This window comes from Xenopus laevis, chromosome 9_10S, assembly GCF_017654675.1.
Source record: "Xenopus laevis strain J_2021 chromosome 9_10S, Xenopus_laevis_v10.1, whole genome shotgun sequence".
Taxonomy (NCBI): Eukaryota; Metazoa; Chordata; class Amphibia; order Anura; family Pipidae; genus Xenopus; species Xenopus laevis.
Window position 1 is genome coordinate 177,582 of NC_054388.1, and position 17,694 is coordinate 195,275.

The 17,694-nt window shown below is 43.8% G+C and overlaps 1 protein-coding gene across 2 annotated transcripts; it reads right to left on the reverse strand.

The window, feature by feature from the left end:
- Positions 1-4,774: 4,774 nt before the first annotated feature.
- On the reverse strand, positions 4,775-15,003 carry tm9sf4.S (transmembrane 9 superfamily protein member 4 S homeolog). 2 transcript variants are annotated; one of them, XM_018237901.2, is made up of 18 exons: positions 14,564-15,003; positions 12,558-12,671; positions 12,370-12,469; positions 12,089-12,257; positions 11,738-11,864; positions 11,035-11,158; positions 10,134-10,252; positions 9,793-9,904; positions 9,639-9,709; positions 9,420-9,552; positions 9,253-9,334; positions 9,096-9,171; positions 8,828-8,911; positions 7,792-7,967; positions 7,640-7,703; positions 7,383-7,502; positions 5,765-5,854; positions 4,775-5,678 (listed from the first exon to the last, which is right to left on the reverse strand). In XM_018237901.2, exons 1-18 carry the CDS (start codon positions 14,813-14,815, stop codon positions 5,529-5,531), a joined length of 2,163 nt encoding a protein of 720 aa, XP_018093390.1. In that variant the 5' UTR covers positions 14,816-15,003; the 3' UTR covers positions 4,775-5,528. The 2 variants fall into 2 exon arrangements, with proteins under 2 accessions (XP_018093390.1, XP_041435072.1); XM_041579138.1 differs by lacking the exon at positions 14,564-15,003 and adding an exon at positions 13,717-13,746.
- Positions 15,004-17,694: the final 2,691 nt, after the last annotated feature.

The following is a 17,694-nucleotide window of genomic DNA, read 5'->3' on the forward strand; positions in this document are numbered from 1 at the left end:
TAATGGATATCCCAATAACCCCTTCCCAATGAATGGATGGCCCAATATACCCCTTATATGCAAATATAAATCCAATCTGTACATTTTCAGTAGATTGGCCAGTTACCCAGTCAATGGATGAGCCGATATTCCCTTTCTTGGCAGGATGACTCCAGTTTCTATTTACAATCAGTGTAGATACTGTAAATATAAAAATATCTGGAACGGTCCAATTCCTAAGACGGACGAATGGCTAGTGTCAGAGGGTTGATAGTTGTCACCCCCACCCTCTATGACGCCATAACGCTATATGGCCCAAGGCAGGATGGACTATTATGGCGAATGGTCTACTGTGGACAATGGTCAATCATATAGTTTATACTAGGCCATACAAATAAAAGATCATCACTCTGTTTCTTAAATTCCAGAGTATCAGCATAACGCCAGTCTGTCTGGTGTGGCCCCCTCCTGCAGACGTGCTGCTCGAATAACTGGAAATACCACAATGGCCTTGGTTAGCCATAGCTGATTGCGAGGCTGTGGACTGTTGGAGCTAGGCACAGTATGTTACAACATTCCTTTGATAACATGTAAGACTAAGTAAATCATTTAGACATTAATTGTACAAGGAGGAGACAGACTATGTATGGTATTTCCGTGAAACCCTTGTCACACTTATTGTAAAAGCCTTCTGAAAGCTATATAATGCCTGGACCAAGAGGTGTGTCTTTGGTAAGTCCTTGGCTGACATTCTGTGTGTTACTCCAACAGCTTACCCAGACAAAACTGTTATGTTGTATTATGTAAGAATAAATTGCCTGACTATTACTAAAGGTTTTCCTTTACTGAGTTTTGTCTTACACGAGGTCAAAATGGTACTACAAAAAATACCATCAATACATTTGCCCTTTCTCAGTCCTTGATTCCCCTTCTGAAGCCAAATGGCAACTGGCCTATTGGTCCTGCTAGTTAACCCACTGGCGCTTATAATTCCATAAACTCTTCCATGCTGATCACATGATGAAACTTGCGCAGGGGCTCCAGCTGAAAGAATTCCTCACTGGGACATGCACCTGGGGGGATTAGAGGAACTCAAAATATCTGCACTTATTATACAAATAGTCCTCCCATTCTAATTTCCCAGCTACACACCACTCTGGGGGTTGAGCATATTGGCATTATTGCAATAAAACTACCCCCCCCCCCCCAAGGACTGTCGATATCTTAGCTTGATTTGTCACTGGTCCCCTGTCTACGTTCCATTAGTGTGCGTGTGCCCAGGGTGTTGCTGGGAAATTAATGTTAGATAGGACTGGAACATTGTTTTCTAAGGAGGAGAAATGGCCTGGGGAAAAACTTGTATTAAAACCCTAATATCCACCCCCTCTGTGAATTCGGCTGTCCTTTAAGGATTTGTGTAATTGTTCGAGGGGCTGCAGAGAAAAATCAAAATGTGGGGTGGAAGAAGTTCAAGTACATTAAAGAAATATGGGTTTTCTTGCCAGGCTGGCAGTCGAGGTACTTACATTGGTGTACCGTGGCCTAAGGTGAAGGGTACGATTTACCATCTTAGCAAATGCCAACGATCCCAACGAATAATCTGCTTGATTCCCAAATCTCCCTGTTAAAACACAAATGACAATGCCAACAGATTTCCCCTTCATGTGCCATCACCAAGAAAGGAAATGGCTCTGCAGCTGGGCACTATGGCTGATACACATGACAAGACTGATGGTGTGCCACCCTACAGCCAGGCTAATGCCACTTCTACTGACAAATTCATTGGCTGGACCAGACATAAATCAGAAGTGACATGTGAGGAGCAAGAACCACAAGAGTGTCAGTTGGGTACATAAATCTACACTGCTTCCCAAGGTGTAGGACTTAGATTATAGTAAAATGATGAGCATATTATGGATTTCTGAGTAGCATGGGGGCCATGCATGTCCCTTGAAGGTCGACTTCTGCCCCAAAAGCACCTAGTTTGACCACTTAGGCAACAGTCAGTGCCCTTGGGTAGAATGAATATTTATAGAGTAGAGAAGAACCACCAGTGCACAGAACCCTTTACCCAGAGATGATGACGATGATGATGAATAAATGAGGTAAGTACAAAGATTCCTTTCTAGCCTTAATTACTAGAGGCCCATGAGCAAACAGGTATTTGGGCTACAACCATTGGCTATATAGGGCTGTGTCCAGAGCCCACAACATGCCAATTGGGATGCTGCTCATTAACGGGTTACAAAGTGTGAGGGCATTCACTGGGGCACAGAGAAATCAGTGGGAACATTTCCAAAATATTACTAATATTGCAAAATTCTCTCTCACCTGGGCCCACAAACTCAGTATGATCAAACAAAAAGTGATGCGGATTATGACTGTATCAACTATAGTCCCTCATTCTCCCCCAGCACTGTTGATCCCAATGTTATTAATAGGGAAAAAATATAAATATATAGGAAGGCTGGTATTTTTTTCCAGAAAAGGTGGCAACCCAAACTGTACCCATAAACTACCCAACACAACTTCCCCTAACATACTCAACCTACTGCCAATAATACCCAGCCCAGAATACTCCTTCATTCTCGCTCCCAGCATAGTACCAATAAGCTACTGCGAATAGTACCCAGCCCAGAATACTCCTTCATTCTCACTCCCAGCATAGTACCAATAAGCTACTGCGAATAGTACCCAGCCCAGAATACTCCTTCATTCTCACTCCCAGCATAGTACCAATAAGCTACTGCGAATAGTACCCAGCCCAGAATACTCCTTCATTCTCACTCCCAGCATAGTACCAATAAGCTACTGCCAATAGTACCCAGCCCAGAATACTCCTTCATTCTCGCTCCCAGCATAGTACCTATAAGCTACTGCGAATAGTACCCAGCCCAGAATGCTCCTTTATTCTCCCTCCCAGCATAGTACCAATAAGCTACTGCCAATAGTACCCAGCCCAGAATACTCTTTCATTCTCCCTCCCAGTATAGTACTTATAACAAAGAAAAAAACAAATACAAAAAGTATTCTAGAAGTGATACCTATATTGGCTAAGAATAAAAATACATTGCAAGCTCCCAGCATAGTACCAGTAACCCAGCTGAACAGCGCCCAGACCAGGTCACTCTCTTAATGCCACCCAGCACAGAGCAGCAGAGTCATAACAAACGTGATACAACACCCAGAGTAGCTAAAGCAGCATGCCCCTTGTCCTCACTGGGCAGCACAGTGTCCATACCCTGTGGGTCTCTAGCCTGAGCTGCCCAGCACACACTGTACCACAAATACCCTCAACTCTCACATCACGGGGAATTATAGACCCAAGCGGGACCTACCCATACAGGGGCAGTACAGGATGTATCCGGACGAGTTAGAGGCCCCCCTCACACCTGGCCAGGGCAGAAACAGAAGAAAAAGCCAAACACTGCGCTCCATTCCCTCCCACTCTGCTCCGCTCCCGGAAAACGACTAATGGGCGCCTCCATATTGCTTAAGTACAGACATTTCTAAGGATTATAGAAATCGCCATCTTGGTGCAGGCAGGAAGCAGAATATGGAATGAAAGCGTGAGTGAATGCTGTTCTACCCTCTTATTACAAGAGAAAAAAGCAACAATAATGATAACCCTAAGCAGGTACATTATAGAAAGGAGCGTGGGTGTGCTGGTCGCAGTTATAGGGCATCCCGTGCTTTGTTTAATGGACAGCAGTGATTATTAACCAGTTTTTACTGCTGTGCAAGGAGCATGATACTTTGTGGTGCCAGGTGGGTGTCTCTATACTACATTGGTTGGATACCAAGAGAATTAACACTGTGTACTAAAGAGATATACACTCTCAGGATAACATGGGGCACATGCAAGGTGTTGAGAGGATACATTTCTTGATGGGATATACACCTAGGTACTGAAGAGAATTGCAAGGGTACCAATGGGATTCACATTCTATGTACAGACAGAGGGACAGATATGCCAAGTACTAAGGGGACAGACACCAAGTACTGAGAAGGTACCAATCTCAAATTCTGGAACTGGTTGCAGAGAGCACAGAAATGGTTCCCTTTCAATCTGAGGAATCAGGTATGTGTGTGTGTAACTCAATATACATGTATATTTATATCTGGCAGGTCAGACAGTGCCCCCTTTTTCACATAACCCCAACTGACTGAGCTTGTGTACAGGGGGATATTTTTCCATTCACCCACCTGTTTTGTGATTTTAAATAAGAATATGCATCATAACAACCCCCCTCCAGTCACACCCCAATCATTTAATGAATTGCTTGTTGTAGGGACTGTGGAGAGAGCAAACCCAAGGGCATGAGCCAAGTATAAGGGATGGAACACTGCAAATTGGTATAGGAGCCAATGAGCAATGGTATATTAAGTCTGACTGCTGTTTATCACTTGAAGAAATGGCATTTGTTGGTTGCTGCGGCCTGTTCACCAACGCACAGCCTCGTAATGCTTTTATTTCAGTCAAGAACTAAGAGTCCGTTTACAAACTGCAGAATTCATTTCTCATGGGATAATGGTCTGCTACTTTAGTTTTAGGGTACACAGCAGTTTTATCTCCACTAGCAATTTTTACACTGGCAAAGACGTTCCCAAATAGTCTGTCAGTAGTTCCAGCAAATCCTCAAATGCACATTTTGATGACAAGAGGGTTAAGTTAAAACTACAGACTCCTTGAATGGGTTTGGGCACTTGCCACCGACTAGAAAAAAAAAAAAAAAAAGTCAGATGGAGAATATGGCCACAGTTCCAAAACAATGATGTAGAGTCAAATCAGAAATGGATACCATAGGGGTAATTTATTTACAAAAGGGGCACAAGAATGAATACAATAATAATAATAAAAAAAATTAACTGATATTGGGTTATGTGCTGATCCAGTCCCCACTGGTCCTAGAGGTATGAGACAACACACATTTGTTCCTAATATGTGTGGCCTGGACCCTCTCTATAAAGAGCCAGTGTACCAGCCAAAGGCAAGCAACTGGAATTTACAGACATTTCTATTCCAGACTCTTCATACAGATGGATACACACAGTAATTCCCTGCGCTAACATATTGCGGGCCCACTCGCGCATTAAAGGCTGCCTCTACATGTTCCTCCAGGAAACAGCCAGGCAAATACTGTAAGTGTCAGGCCTTTAACCCCAGCAGCACCCGTGCCTTACTGTATGTGCACTGCGGAGTGGCTGGGACACCAAACATTATTCCTTCACTGTTGCACAGGCAACCTAACCCTAAAGTGCTTCCCTCTAATCACCTCTGCAGCTTCCCCTTGATCTCAACCCCAAAGGAATAATTTAAAAGGAAAGACGAATCAGACATGGGAACGATTTCAGATAAAAAGGTAAAAACCAGTGGAATAGGTTAAAATGCAGTTAGGCAACTCCTCCTCCCCTATCCATGGACACGGTACCAAACATGACATTCTTGATGAAGATGACGGTTTATCAATGACGTCTCCCTGATGGTGGCGTCTCAGCAGAGGGGACAGGCTCTGGCTTGTGCTGGTTGGCTGCCAACAAAGCGCAGCTCAGTCTATTTTCACAGCTGCATAGATCTTACGGATAAACATGTAGGCGGCATAGAAACCGATGGTGCCCGAGAGAAGCCAGAAGGATAACACCATAAGAGTCGTGTAACCAAAATATAGGAGGGATGGGATGAACTCCACAATGTCCAACTAAAAGGCAAATGGCAATAATGAGGGTCTGGCAAGAAGAACCACAACCATTAACCCACCCTCCCATGTTTCACAGAGGCACCTACCTTATTCACAAAGTAGAAGACAGCATAAATCAAAACATAAAATGCAGAACCCCCCGACACCAGAAACGTTCTCCACCACCAGCGATAATCCTGCAGGGAGAAACATGTCCACATGCTTTCTACACACACACAGTAGATTATATTCACCCTGCTTTTTTGCAAGGGTATTAATTTATATGGAAGTGAGGTGCCATATTGATTCCCTTAGACAGTAGAGTATGAGGGTATAGCTTATTGTGTCCCCAGAACATTCCTTCTCTGTATATTTGTATTTATACATATGGGAGGAGGTGCCATATTGATTCCCTTAGACAGTACAGTATGAGGGTATAGCTTATTGTGTACCCAGAACATTACTTCTCAGTATATTTGTATTTATACATATGGGAGGAGGTGCCATATTGATTACCTTAGATAGTACAGTATGAGGGTATAGCTTATTGTGTGCCCAGAACATTCCTTCTCTGTATATTTGTATTTATACATATGGGAGGAGGTGCCATATTGATTCCCTTAGACAGTACAGTATAAGGGTATAGCTTATTGTGTCCCCAGAACATTCCTTCTCTGTATATTTGTATTTATACATATGGGAGGAGGGAGGTGCCATATTGATTCCCTTAGACAGTACAGTATGAGGGTATAGCTTATTGTGTACCCAGAACATTACTTCTCAGTATATTTGTATTTATACATATGGGAGGAGGTGCCATATTGATTACCTTAGATAGTACAGTATGAGGGTATAGCTTATTGTGTGCCCAGAACATTCCTTCTCTGTATATTTGTATTTATACATATGGGAGGAGGGAGGTGCCATATTGATTCCCTTAGACAGTACAGTATGAGGGTATAGCTTATTGTGTACCCAGAACATTACTTCTCAGTATATTTGTATTTATACATATGGGAGGAGGTGCCATATTGATTACCTTAGATAGTACAGTATGAGGGTATAGCTTATTGTGTGCCCAGAACATTCCTTCTCTGTATATTTGTATTTATACATATGGGAGGAGGTGCCATATTGATTCCCTTAGACAGTACAGTATAAGGGTATAGCTTATTGTGTCCCCAGAACATTCCTTCTCTGTATATTTGTATTTATACATATGGGAGGAGGGAGGTGCCATATTGATTCCCTTAGACAGTACAGTATGAGGGTATAGCTTATTGTGTACCCAGAACATTACTTCTCAGTATATTTGTATTTATACATATGGGAGGAGGTGCCATATTGATTACCTTAGATAGTACAGTATGAGGGTATAGCTTATTGTGTGCCCAGAACATTCCTTCTCTGTATATTTGTATTTATACATATGGGAGGAGGGAGGTGCCATATTGATTCCCTTAGACAGTACAGTATGAGGGTATAGCTTATTGTGTGCCCAGAACATTCCTTCTCTGTATATTTGTATTTATATATATATGGGAGGAGGAGGTGCCATATTGATTCCCTTAGACAGTACAGTATGAGTGTATAGCTTATTGTGCGCCCAGAACATTCCTTCTCTGTATATTTGTATTTATATACATATATATATGGGTAAAGAGGAAAGGGAAAGTAGCTGTGCTGGGTAAGTCTCACACACAAATGGGGCAGATAGATACTCACCTCAGCACACAGCTGGAAGTAGACCATAACAATGCTGATTTGGGAACAAGACACCACAAGGATTATAAATACAAGGAAGAGGAAGCCAAACAGATAGTAGAACTGATTCTCCCAGATGGCCTGTATGGAAAAGAAATAGGTTAAGGAAGAGTGATAACATGTGGTATCAGCACAGACAGAAGGGTAGTAATATAATGGATATTTACCCCACACATGCAACAGATGAGATATTGTAATGCAAAAAATCAGTGACTTACACTGAAGATAAAGAAAAGCTCGATGAACATGGCCCCAAAGGGAAGGATTCCAGCCATCAGGATCCTACATGGGGTAACAAGGTGAGATTAGATTGGACACAGGAGTGTACTGCAACCCCACCCCCCTAATGGCTTTGTACCATTTAACTCACCCAACAAATCTCTTCATGTACCAACGTTGCTCTGGGATTTGCCTTGGGATCTGATTAGTTCGCACAGGGTTATCATATGGCTGCTTCCTGAACCCAAAGTAGTAGCCCAGGTACACCAGGGGCAGAGAGATTCCAAACCACATGCACAGCAGGGCAACCATGGTGGGGAATGGCACCTGCAAGTGCAACACAGTATGAACATGCAAAGGAACATTCTCCTCCCCCCCCTCCCCCCAAATAAGGAACTGGAGTAACTTGCGTTTTCCCCTACACTACAATGTACTGTATAGTACCTTGCTGGTGCCCCAGATTTTTAGGGGCATTTACACCCATCCCAGGCAGATGGTTACTCGCATTTGTGCACCCCTATTTTTAGGGCTGTGACTGGGCTACTGCAGCTCACCTTCTGCCTTGTGCTTGGGATCACGGATATAGTGAAAGTTGCAGTTCGGATTCAACCAGGCTCCTTGCCCCATTGGTCTTTCATCTATTATAACAATATGCCCAGTGCCTGCAGTGAAGGACAAACACTGTTCCAAAACAGTGACACCTGATGGGAGGAGCTTTTCATGAGCAGGGACTGGGCAGCTTGTTGGTTCAGAAGGGATAATGGGTTGTGCAAGGAAAAACCTGTGAAGAACCAGAGCCAGGCTGTACTGCATCTCTCAGCAGAACAGTGTTTCAAAGGCTCAAGTAAAAGATGTTGTGTGCAGTAATGCCCCAGTCAGAGCCCCAAACCTCATCCAACTGAGAATCTGTGGCCTCATCAGCCAATCTGCCTGAAAGAGCAGGCTCAGTGTGCAAAGATATCAGGTACTTACCCAGCAAGATGGTACTGCTGCCAAAGGGCTACGGATGTTTCCAGTGAGGGGGCTACTGAAGCTACAGCGTGAATAAACTGTAGCCAACATTAAGCACTTTCACACATTCCCTTTTTCATTGATAGAAAGTGGTATGGGGGCTATGTAACTCTGCACCCCTAAAACACGGATACCTCCACAAAACCCTAGCCAACAGGATGTGTAATGTAACTCACCGCCCCAGAGGAATGTTTCCCCCAGATAAAGCAGTTCAGCACAAAACAGATTCCGAACACCACTCCAGGGTACAGCGTAGCAGTCTGGGAGAGAGGAGAGCATGGGTTATCTAGGGCATACCCACATATACTGACCCATACCCACACACAGTTCACAGATAACTGGCATGTTACCACTGACCATTTCATACACCACCCCTCCTCATTCACTCTTACCTCCAGCCTCAATCTGGCCCTAACTACATGACATCAACCCACAAAAACATACACAAAATGCCCCTTTCCGCCATCGGTGGCCCTTTAGGGTCCGATAAAGGCGCCCTGCGAAGAATCCTCCAAATACCCTGAAAGAGAAGATGCCAATCGTGAGATGTAGTGTTAACGAGATATGGGACGTGTAGCCTGAATGAAACAGGAAATCTCACCCCATAAACATGAAGAGGAAACAAGCTGTTGTCATCAGGGCTCCCCGGCTGGAGGGTGACAGCATCCCCAACATGGCTACAACTGAACAGGCAGCGGCTTGTTAATATACACTTTTTAGTGCTCATTCCCTCACAGACATTAATACACATCTAAACTGCCAACTCACAAATAACAATGAGGACCATGCAGAAGAGCTGGATCCCAGAACCCAGGAGAGAGCTGAGAATCATGGGATACTGAGGAGGTCTGAATACATCTCCATGTACAAGTTTCCAACCAGATTCTTCCATTGTGTCCTCCTGTGATGAGAGAGAGATAAGGATTGAATCATGGGTATACCTCCTTCATGAACAGTAATTCGCCGTGTTGCCCCAAGGGAACCTACAATGTCATCCTCTTTGTTGTAATTAGCAATGTCCTTCCTCAGTGTCCGGATTATGATCATGCTCAGGATACCTAGGGGCCACAAAAAAAGGATACATGAGCCAGTGTAAAGCCCCAACCTGGGAGGATGAAGGTCAGTTCCAGGCAACACTCACCTGACAGGAAGAATACAACAACTACGGAATTGATGATGGAGAACCAGTGGATCTGGACATCGCTCATGGTCAGGTAGGTGTCCCAGCGTGAGGCCCACTTTATGTCACTCTCCTGAAGAACAAAAGAGAAACTTCCAGCATGACACCCAAACTCCTGCCCCAACTACACTACTATACTACTGATAAAAACGACCCCTGCACCCCACACATCATAGCTGCCGTCCCAAATACACAAAAGTGCCCATCATAGCTGCTGCACTAACTACCCCAATTTCACAAAGGAATAAATAGCCCCAGCACCAGTGGGACACACATCCCACATATCATGGCTGCTGCCCTACCTGCCAATGAACAGAATATGTGAAAAGGATGTTGTTCTCCTTGGTGGGATCAATCTCTTGGGGGGCAGAATTGGAGCTCTCAGGGACGGTGCACAAACCTTGATCATTCACTTTCAGATCTGCAAAAGAAAGCATCCTTATTGTCAGAGAAATAATCTATGGTTCTTCTCATAAAGAATATGGGTGCATTTGTGACTAGCCAGTGTAGGCTCCTTTACCTTCTTTCAACCCACCTACATCCTCTTTACAGAGCCTGTCTTTGAGGTGTGCCCCACACTGCAATTGGGAACACTCCCACTGATCAGTTTTGCTTATAATGAATCCTACTGCTCTTTTGATCCCACCTCTAAGTACGGAATGCACAGCATCATCTCCAAGTCACCACAAAGGGTAGCAATCAAAATACAGGGGTAATGCAAAGAGCATAGAAGAAAACAGCTTAAGCCCAACATCTAAAGAAACTTGTGCACAAGAACATCCACATAGTGTGGAAACAGCACTGCTCTGAGCCCAAAACATACAGTGTCTTCACTGTAGAAAAAAACAAATAAGAAGTGGTTCTTGCCCAACAGCTGACTAAGTCCAGAGAAGAAGTGAGCATCAAGACCCTGGAGATTGAAGTATGAAGGTAACACCTAAACACATAAAGATCAAGCCCATAACATTTCTAAAGGAACAGCAGTGACTAACTTCCCTTGATACATGTGCATGGGAGATGCATACTTCCACCGGCATGGCATGCCCTTTACATCTGCACACTTTAGCCAATACTACTGAAATGTCAATGTTTCTACTTTAATGCCTCTAATAACTGACATGCTTGCCCTTTACATCTTTGTGTTGGTAGCCACTGCTCCCACCACATGACTGGTTGACCCCAATGTGAAAACGCACAATTTACCTTCCAATCTGATGCTCTGTGGAATGACCTCAAATCTCACGACCCTATAGGTTGGCTCCTGTTTCTCTTCCACTTCCTCCCGGTGATAATATAAATAGAAGGACAGGTGATTGTGCAGGTAAAACTGGAGAGAAAAAAAACAAACAGTAGTTAAGGTTGAAAAAAAATCCTTAACTTTAACCCCTAAAGGTGAGTATAAAGGTGGCCATACACGGGCTGATAAAAGCTGCCGACAGACCGAGTCGGCAGCTTATTGGCCCGTGTATGGGGCCCCCCCGACAGGCCCCATTATTGGGCCGTGTATGGGGCCCCCTGAAAGTCGGCCAGATCGCGATCGGATGGGACAAAAAATCCCGTCAGATCGCAGCCGCATTTGTTTGTTGATGCGGTCCCGCGATCCAACCGCCAGTTCCCATTCGTTAGGATCCGATCGTTGGGCCCTAGGGCCCACGATCGGATCAGCCCCATATTGCCCACCTCAAGGTAGGCATATCGGAGAGAGATCTGCTCGTTTGGCGACATCGCCAAACAAGCGGATCTCTCCGTGTATGGCCACCTTTAGGTATAGCCAATCATGTCCCCTCTGCCAAGAGGAGAAGAGGGGTTTACATATTTCTCACACTGATATGAGAATAGTTAGCCATTCCAATCCTCCCTACCACCATTAGCATGAGCAAAGTTTGCTCAAAACCCACAATGTTACCTTGTTGTTGTCAACGAAGCCAAGACGGTAGCCATGTTCAAACTGAACATCCTTTTCCTTCTTATCCTCCTCCTCATGGTTTAAATAGAGATCCAGTCTAGTTGCTACGGGCAGGTTATCAGCTATCCTGTACCGAGGGGCAACAGGGAAAGATGGAATTGAAAAGAAATGCACAGCCCCTCCTAGCAACTTCACTCTTCCATAGGAATTATGACAAAAATCATTATCTGTTGTGCACCCTCTTGGTGGGCAGGGTTTAATGATGAGATCATACAGAACAGTCTACAGCAGCTCACAAAAGGCCAGTTTAGTCAGTTTAGGAATTATATAAACACAGAAAAAAAGACTCACAAATGAACATAATAGTCCTCCCGGATGCGCTCTGCCATCAGCTTGCTCTGTTCCACACTCAGCACATGGGGTTTACTCGAGCTGCCACACACAACCACACACTTTTTGTCACTGTTCATAAGAACTTTGAAAGGAGTGTTAACGATCCGATCTCCACGTAAGACCTCACCTACCGGAACAAAGTACCCACGACCCAAAATGTAAACAGCTTCAATGGTGCAATCCCAATTTCAAATCCAATGCCCCTCTCTTACACTTTACACAGCCTGTTGGGCACTTACCCAGATTCTCTGACTTGTAGGTGATCTCAAAAGGCTGGCAAAAGGGCAGCGAGTAGTACTCATATGGCAGCTGGGTGCGGGAACTGGTGAGCTTCACAGCCTGTTGTACACATGTACAAATTATTAGAATCAAAATGTCAGACCCTAGAACCCATGGGTAGATCCCCATTATTCAACTTGACACCCACCTTTATGTCCACAGGAGCATCCTGGAGGAAGTTCATTGGTGCAACACCAGGAACATAGAAGGACTGAATTACATGAAGAAGGGAGAAACTTAGGAGCAGGCCCAGGAAACCCTCCTAAAAGGCAACAAACAAGTCATGAATTCAAAGCTTTACATAAACCCATAGTTTCTTGTGCACCCACACTGCTACCACGACAACTTCCCACAAACTTTTCTGCTCTTCTCGTATCGTCATTGGCTACCCCACTGCCCACACACTGGCCCAATGTTTCTCCACAGATATAAATGGCTACCCAAATACCAACAATGTCACCCAAAGAACTTGGATGCATATCATAGTAAGGAGGCATGCCTATTGAAAAAAAATGAAAACCAGAACAGTATCTCCCAAAAACAACTAAAGTCCTACACAGACAAAATAAAATGGTCAATATAATAAACACTGGCCAATAATGTGGCCTGTACCAAGGGCTATCAGGAAGCACTTGCTCTGTTACCTTGAAACATGAACCATACTGCAGCCATTACTGATAGGCATTACCTTGGGACTATTGTTACATTTATGTGTGGTGCTGCACATTAGTCTGTCAAGAGATCCTAGGTTAATAACCCTCCAACCCACATACCCCATCATCATCTCTCTACCTTGTCTCTAATCCTCTATGTTGCAGATCTCTGTTCTTTATATAGTGAATAAAGTACCCCCTCTTGTAAAATATAAGGATATTATAAGTTAGCGAGGAGTTTCATGACCATATAAAAACACGAGGCCGAAGGCTGAGTTATACAGGTCATGGAACTCTGAGGTAACTTCTAATATCCTCATATTTTACAACTGGGGGTACTTTATTTATTATAATACACAAGTTTCAGTGAGTCATGTGACAGAAATGACATCAGAACTCACCGTTTATAACTGATGACATCAGAACTCACCGTTTATAAGGATATAATTTACAAGATATTAATGGTTTTTGTGTATTATAAGATTATATAGGACATATCCCATTTATCTGTATCCCTTATTCAGTTGCAGAAATGTCAGAGAATACACTATGAAACTATCCCTATTATTAAGCAGTAATGGGATTCTCCCTAGCCTTACTGCTTCTGCTTACTGGATGCTTATCATACTATCCCCCTCTGAGCAACTGACAGACCTGACCTGACTGCATGCAGAAAGAAAGGATTCCTGGTGTTTTTAAAAGAGTGAGCTGTAATACTGGTACATCTTCCAGGCAAAACGAGCCCCCCCCAAGGCTATATTAGACCTGTCATTCAAAATCAGACTGACAACTCCTGCCTCCTGCATAAAAAGAGACAGATGCTTAGAGGAAGTTAGTGCAGAGTAAGTGTGAAGAAACGTTTACTAAATGTTTATTTGGGCCCCTTCAATTCGAATTTACGTATAATGGGGACACAGCCTGCAGTGCAGCATAGTGTTTATGACTCCATGTCTGGCCATATATGTATATCCCCAAAATATCACTTTTTACTACATTGTCACTGAAATGTGGACTGAAATGCACCTTCCCATGTGATTAGCCCTTGTGTTGTAAGATAACCCCCCTCTTATGCTCCTACACAGGCCTTGCAGTGAGGCATTTGCTGTTCTCTGATAGCGATGAAGTGGTCTGGGGCAGATAATGGCTAGCTTCTGGGACAAGTACTGTCAGTGTATGATCAGTTCTACTGCACGGATAGGAGAGTGTATGTGGTTTGCCAATGAGGGAGCCAATCGTTATGGGACACTGATGGGGGCACAGGGTAATATGTGAGGGTAACATAAATAAATATACATATTGGGAGGCATGGGGGGTTGGGCGGAACTCAGAGATTTTAGTGGTAGGGGCCCTTTCCTATAGAGATACACAAAGCGTTTGTTGGCTGTTCAGGTACAATTGCACGTTGTCTAATACTACAGCGTTCCTGTCCCACTCCTGTTTGCCCGGTGCCCCCACTTTCAGACACGTAAATACCCCGGAACTGACTGAGAAATAAACTCACCGCAGCAACCGCCATCTTGGATCCACGTGTCCCCGTGACGTTGCGGAAGCAGCCTGGCCTTGTTTCTATGGGAACCGCCGTCCTCTCTCCTCCTCCCTGGAACGGGGAGCAACTTTGTCCTGGACCGGACGTGGGGCACTTACTTGGCTGCTTGTGTTTCTTGTTAGGGAATGGGATAGTACGGCCCTTTACTACTAATGCTGGAGGGCCCCGGACTCCGAGAATGCCTGAGAGATTATTGGGGAACATCATATAGGGATAAGTGCCGTTAGCTGTTCATTCAGGGCGAACACGAATACACTGCAGCTCTGGCCTCTCCATTGAAGTCTCTCCTGCTTCACTTCATTTCCACGTTTACCCTTTTTACAAAATTACCCAAAGTTTATTGCAAGTGTGTGAGACAGTGTGTGTGTGTGTGAGGCAGTGACTGTGTATGTGTTACAGACGGTGTGTGACAGTGTGAGAGTGTGAGAGTGTGTGTGTGTGTGTATCCTTTCCCAGGCTGTGCTAGGGAGCCGGCCAGCACTCAGCACAATGCATTGTAGGACAGGAACCAATCAGCAGTTAGGCTGACCTGATAGGGAACGGAAGCCTGTCTTGCATGGGAAAGCAGGGCTGTGATTGGCTGTCCCCACGTCCCTACTGTGCTTCTGGCAGGGACCCTAAGGACTTGACCAACCGCTCATTTCAAACAGACAAAATAATTGTACAGTTTAGCCCAAAATAAAACCAACACCATATACTATTATTCCTATAGTTAAATTATACTATATGTCGCCTTTAAGTTTCAATATTAGAAAATAGTCACAAACAGAAAACATAAAGCAATTTAAAAAAAAAAAATTATTTATAATAATCTGAAAACAACTCAACGGATAAAAGTGTTGGTACCTCCTTAAAATAAGATACTTGTTATTTCTGTCCAGTCCAGCTGGCACCTCACAGATCCTACAGGTGAGCTGGCACACTGGCAATCATGTGGGTATTTATTTTTGCAACAGGAGCATTAGCATGTTGCCAACTTAATTATACAGCAATTCTGTCCTTGAGCAACACCCAAATGTCCCTATCCTGGCACAGTATTAAACATCTTTGTGAGCCAAAAAGAGAAATAGGGTACAAGGGAAGAGTACTCATCATGTATCATAAACTGGTTTTAGGAAGAGAAGGTGAAAGAAGGAGAGATCATACTGGTGCTGGGTGCAGTATTATAGCAGGGTGACATCCCAATGTTTCTATATATCTGTAACCTTGTTATGAGCTAAGGAGGCCCAGCCTGAAGGTCAGTTAGGGGGAGATTTGGGGTGAGTGTTTATTTGTACCCTGGTACCCCTGGAACTATAGCAGGGTGACACCCCAATGTTTCTATATATCTGTAACCTTGTTATGAGCTAAGGAGGCCCAGCCTGAAGGTCAGTTAGGGGGAGATTTGGGGTGAGTGTTTATTTGTACCCTGGGTACCCCTGGAACTATAGCAGGGTGACACCCCAATGTTTCTATATATCTGTAACCTTGTTATGAGCTAAGGGGGCCCAGTCTGAAGGTCAGTTAGGGGGAGATTTGGGGTGAGTGTTTATTTGTACCCTGGGTACCCCTGGGACTATAGCAGGGTGACGGTTACCCCAATGTTTCTATACATCTGTAACCTTGTTATGAGCTAAGGGGTCCAGCCTGAAGGCCAGTTACAGGGAGATTTGGGGTGAGTGCTTATTTGTGCTCTGGATGACCCTGAAATAAGGCATTTGAGATCAGTTTTGGTATTTAACCCCTGCAGTTTCTGAAAATGCAATTTCTTAAATACACTTGGTCTCCTCCTTGGAGATGATTTTTATATTATTTTCCCCTTGCCAGTGGCAGAAGCAACTGAATCTCTGAATTAAATACTCCAAACCCTCTAGAGTTAAATATGGATATTGAAGCTTTATTTCAGAATGAATTTAAAACCATAATGTAAAGTTACTGTTTGAAAACTATATGAAACTGCAAAGGTCAGCCCTTAAGTGGATAATTACCTGCTGACAGAATAAGTAACTGAAAATCCCAAAGGGATTGCTATTGTCTTGTGAATTAATGTATCTGTGTAACCGCCCCCCCACTTACAGAAACAATAACACCAACCAACGGATTTACGTTTGAGGTATGGTTTTGGAAGAACAGTGGGATGGATTTCAGGTTCATGTCAGTAAGAAAGGGTTAAGAGACAGAAAAGATATTTCTTTCTATGTTTTCCTAGACTTGGGCTAATCCCAGGGGAGAGTTTAGGAATTTCAGTTGATATTATTAGGGCTAAGGTCGTATTGACATCACATATATCTACTGAGGATTTAGCCATGATTCTGAGATGTTCGGGACAATATTATTGCAGCTGGGCTGGAAATGAGTTCTGGAACATATTGTTTATAGTCCAGGGTGGTGGCTGGTAGTGCATGTCAGTGGCAGTAAAGAAGTCTCTAGGATGCTCTGTAAATATTCAAACGTTGGCCGTTGCTCAGGGTCCTGCTGCCAACACTGGAGCATGATGCTATAGAGCTCTTTCGGACATGTGCTGGGACATGGCATGCGGTAACCACGCTCAAGGGCTGTAATTACCTCTGGGTTGGACATACCTGGAATCATATCAATAAGATTAATATTGAATCTATAATTATCTCCCCTTACCCATGGACAACATGACAAAAAACATATCAAATTTGTTTTATTAATTACAGAATGTGAAGTAAAGGGAATATTATACTGTTCTTCTTTACAAACGTAAACATTTTGAATTGCTGAACTAATATTAAGTCATGTAAGCCAGTGTTTCTGTGCTGCACATCTGTGTTGTATGGACTCCACCAACTTCCAACAACCTCTTCCACAATTCTACTGCATTTCTTGCTTTTGCTTCACAAACATCCCATGTCACTCCACAGGTTTTCTATTGGATTGGGGGATTGGGTCAATCCATAACATCAATCTTGTTGGTGTGGAACCAAGATGTTGCTGTTTTGCTGGTGAGTTTGGGCTCGTTGTCTTGCTGAAACCCCATTTCAAGGGCATTTCCTCTTGGGCATAAGTCAACATGACCTCTTCAAGTATTTGGATTAAAACTGATCCATGATACCTGGTATATAGGGATAAATAGTCCCAAC

Coding starts and splice junctions, on each gene's coding strand:
- tm9sf4.S (XM_018237901.2), bottom strand. CDS start 14,815: ATGATGTTCCCCAATAATCTCTCAGGCATTCTCGGAGTCCGGGGCCCT. Junction 12,258..12,369: donor CTACAAGTCAGAGAATCTGG/GTAAGTGCCCAA, acceptor TTGTTCCGGTAG/GTGAGGTCTTACGTGGAGAT. Junction 9,553..9,638: donor ACAACAAAGAGGATGACATT/GTAGGTTCCCTT, acceptor CTCTCATCACAG/GAGGACACAATGGAAGAATC.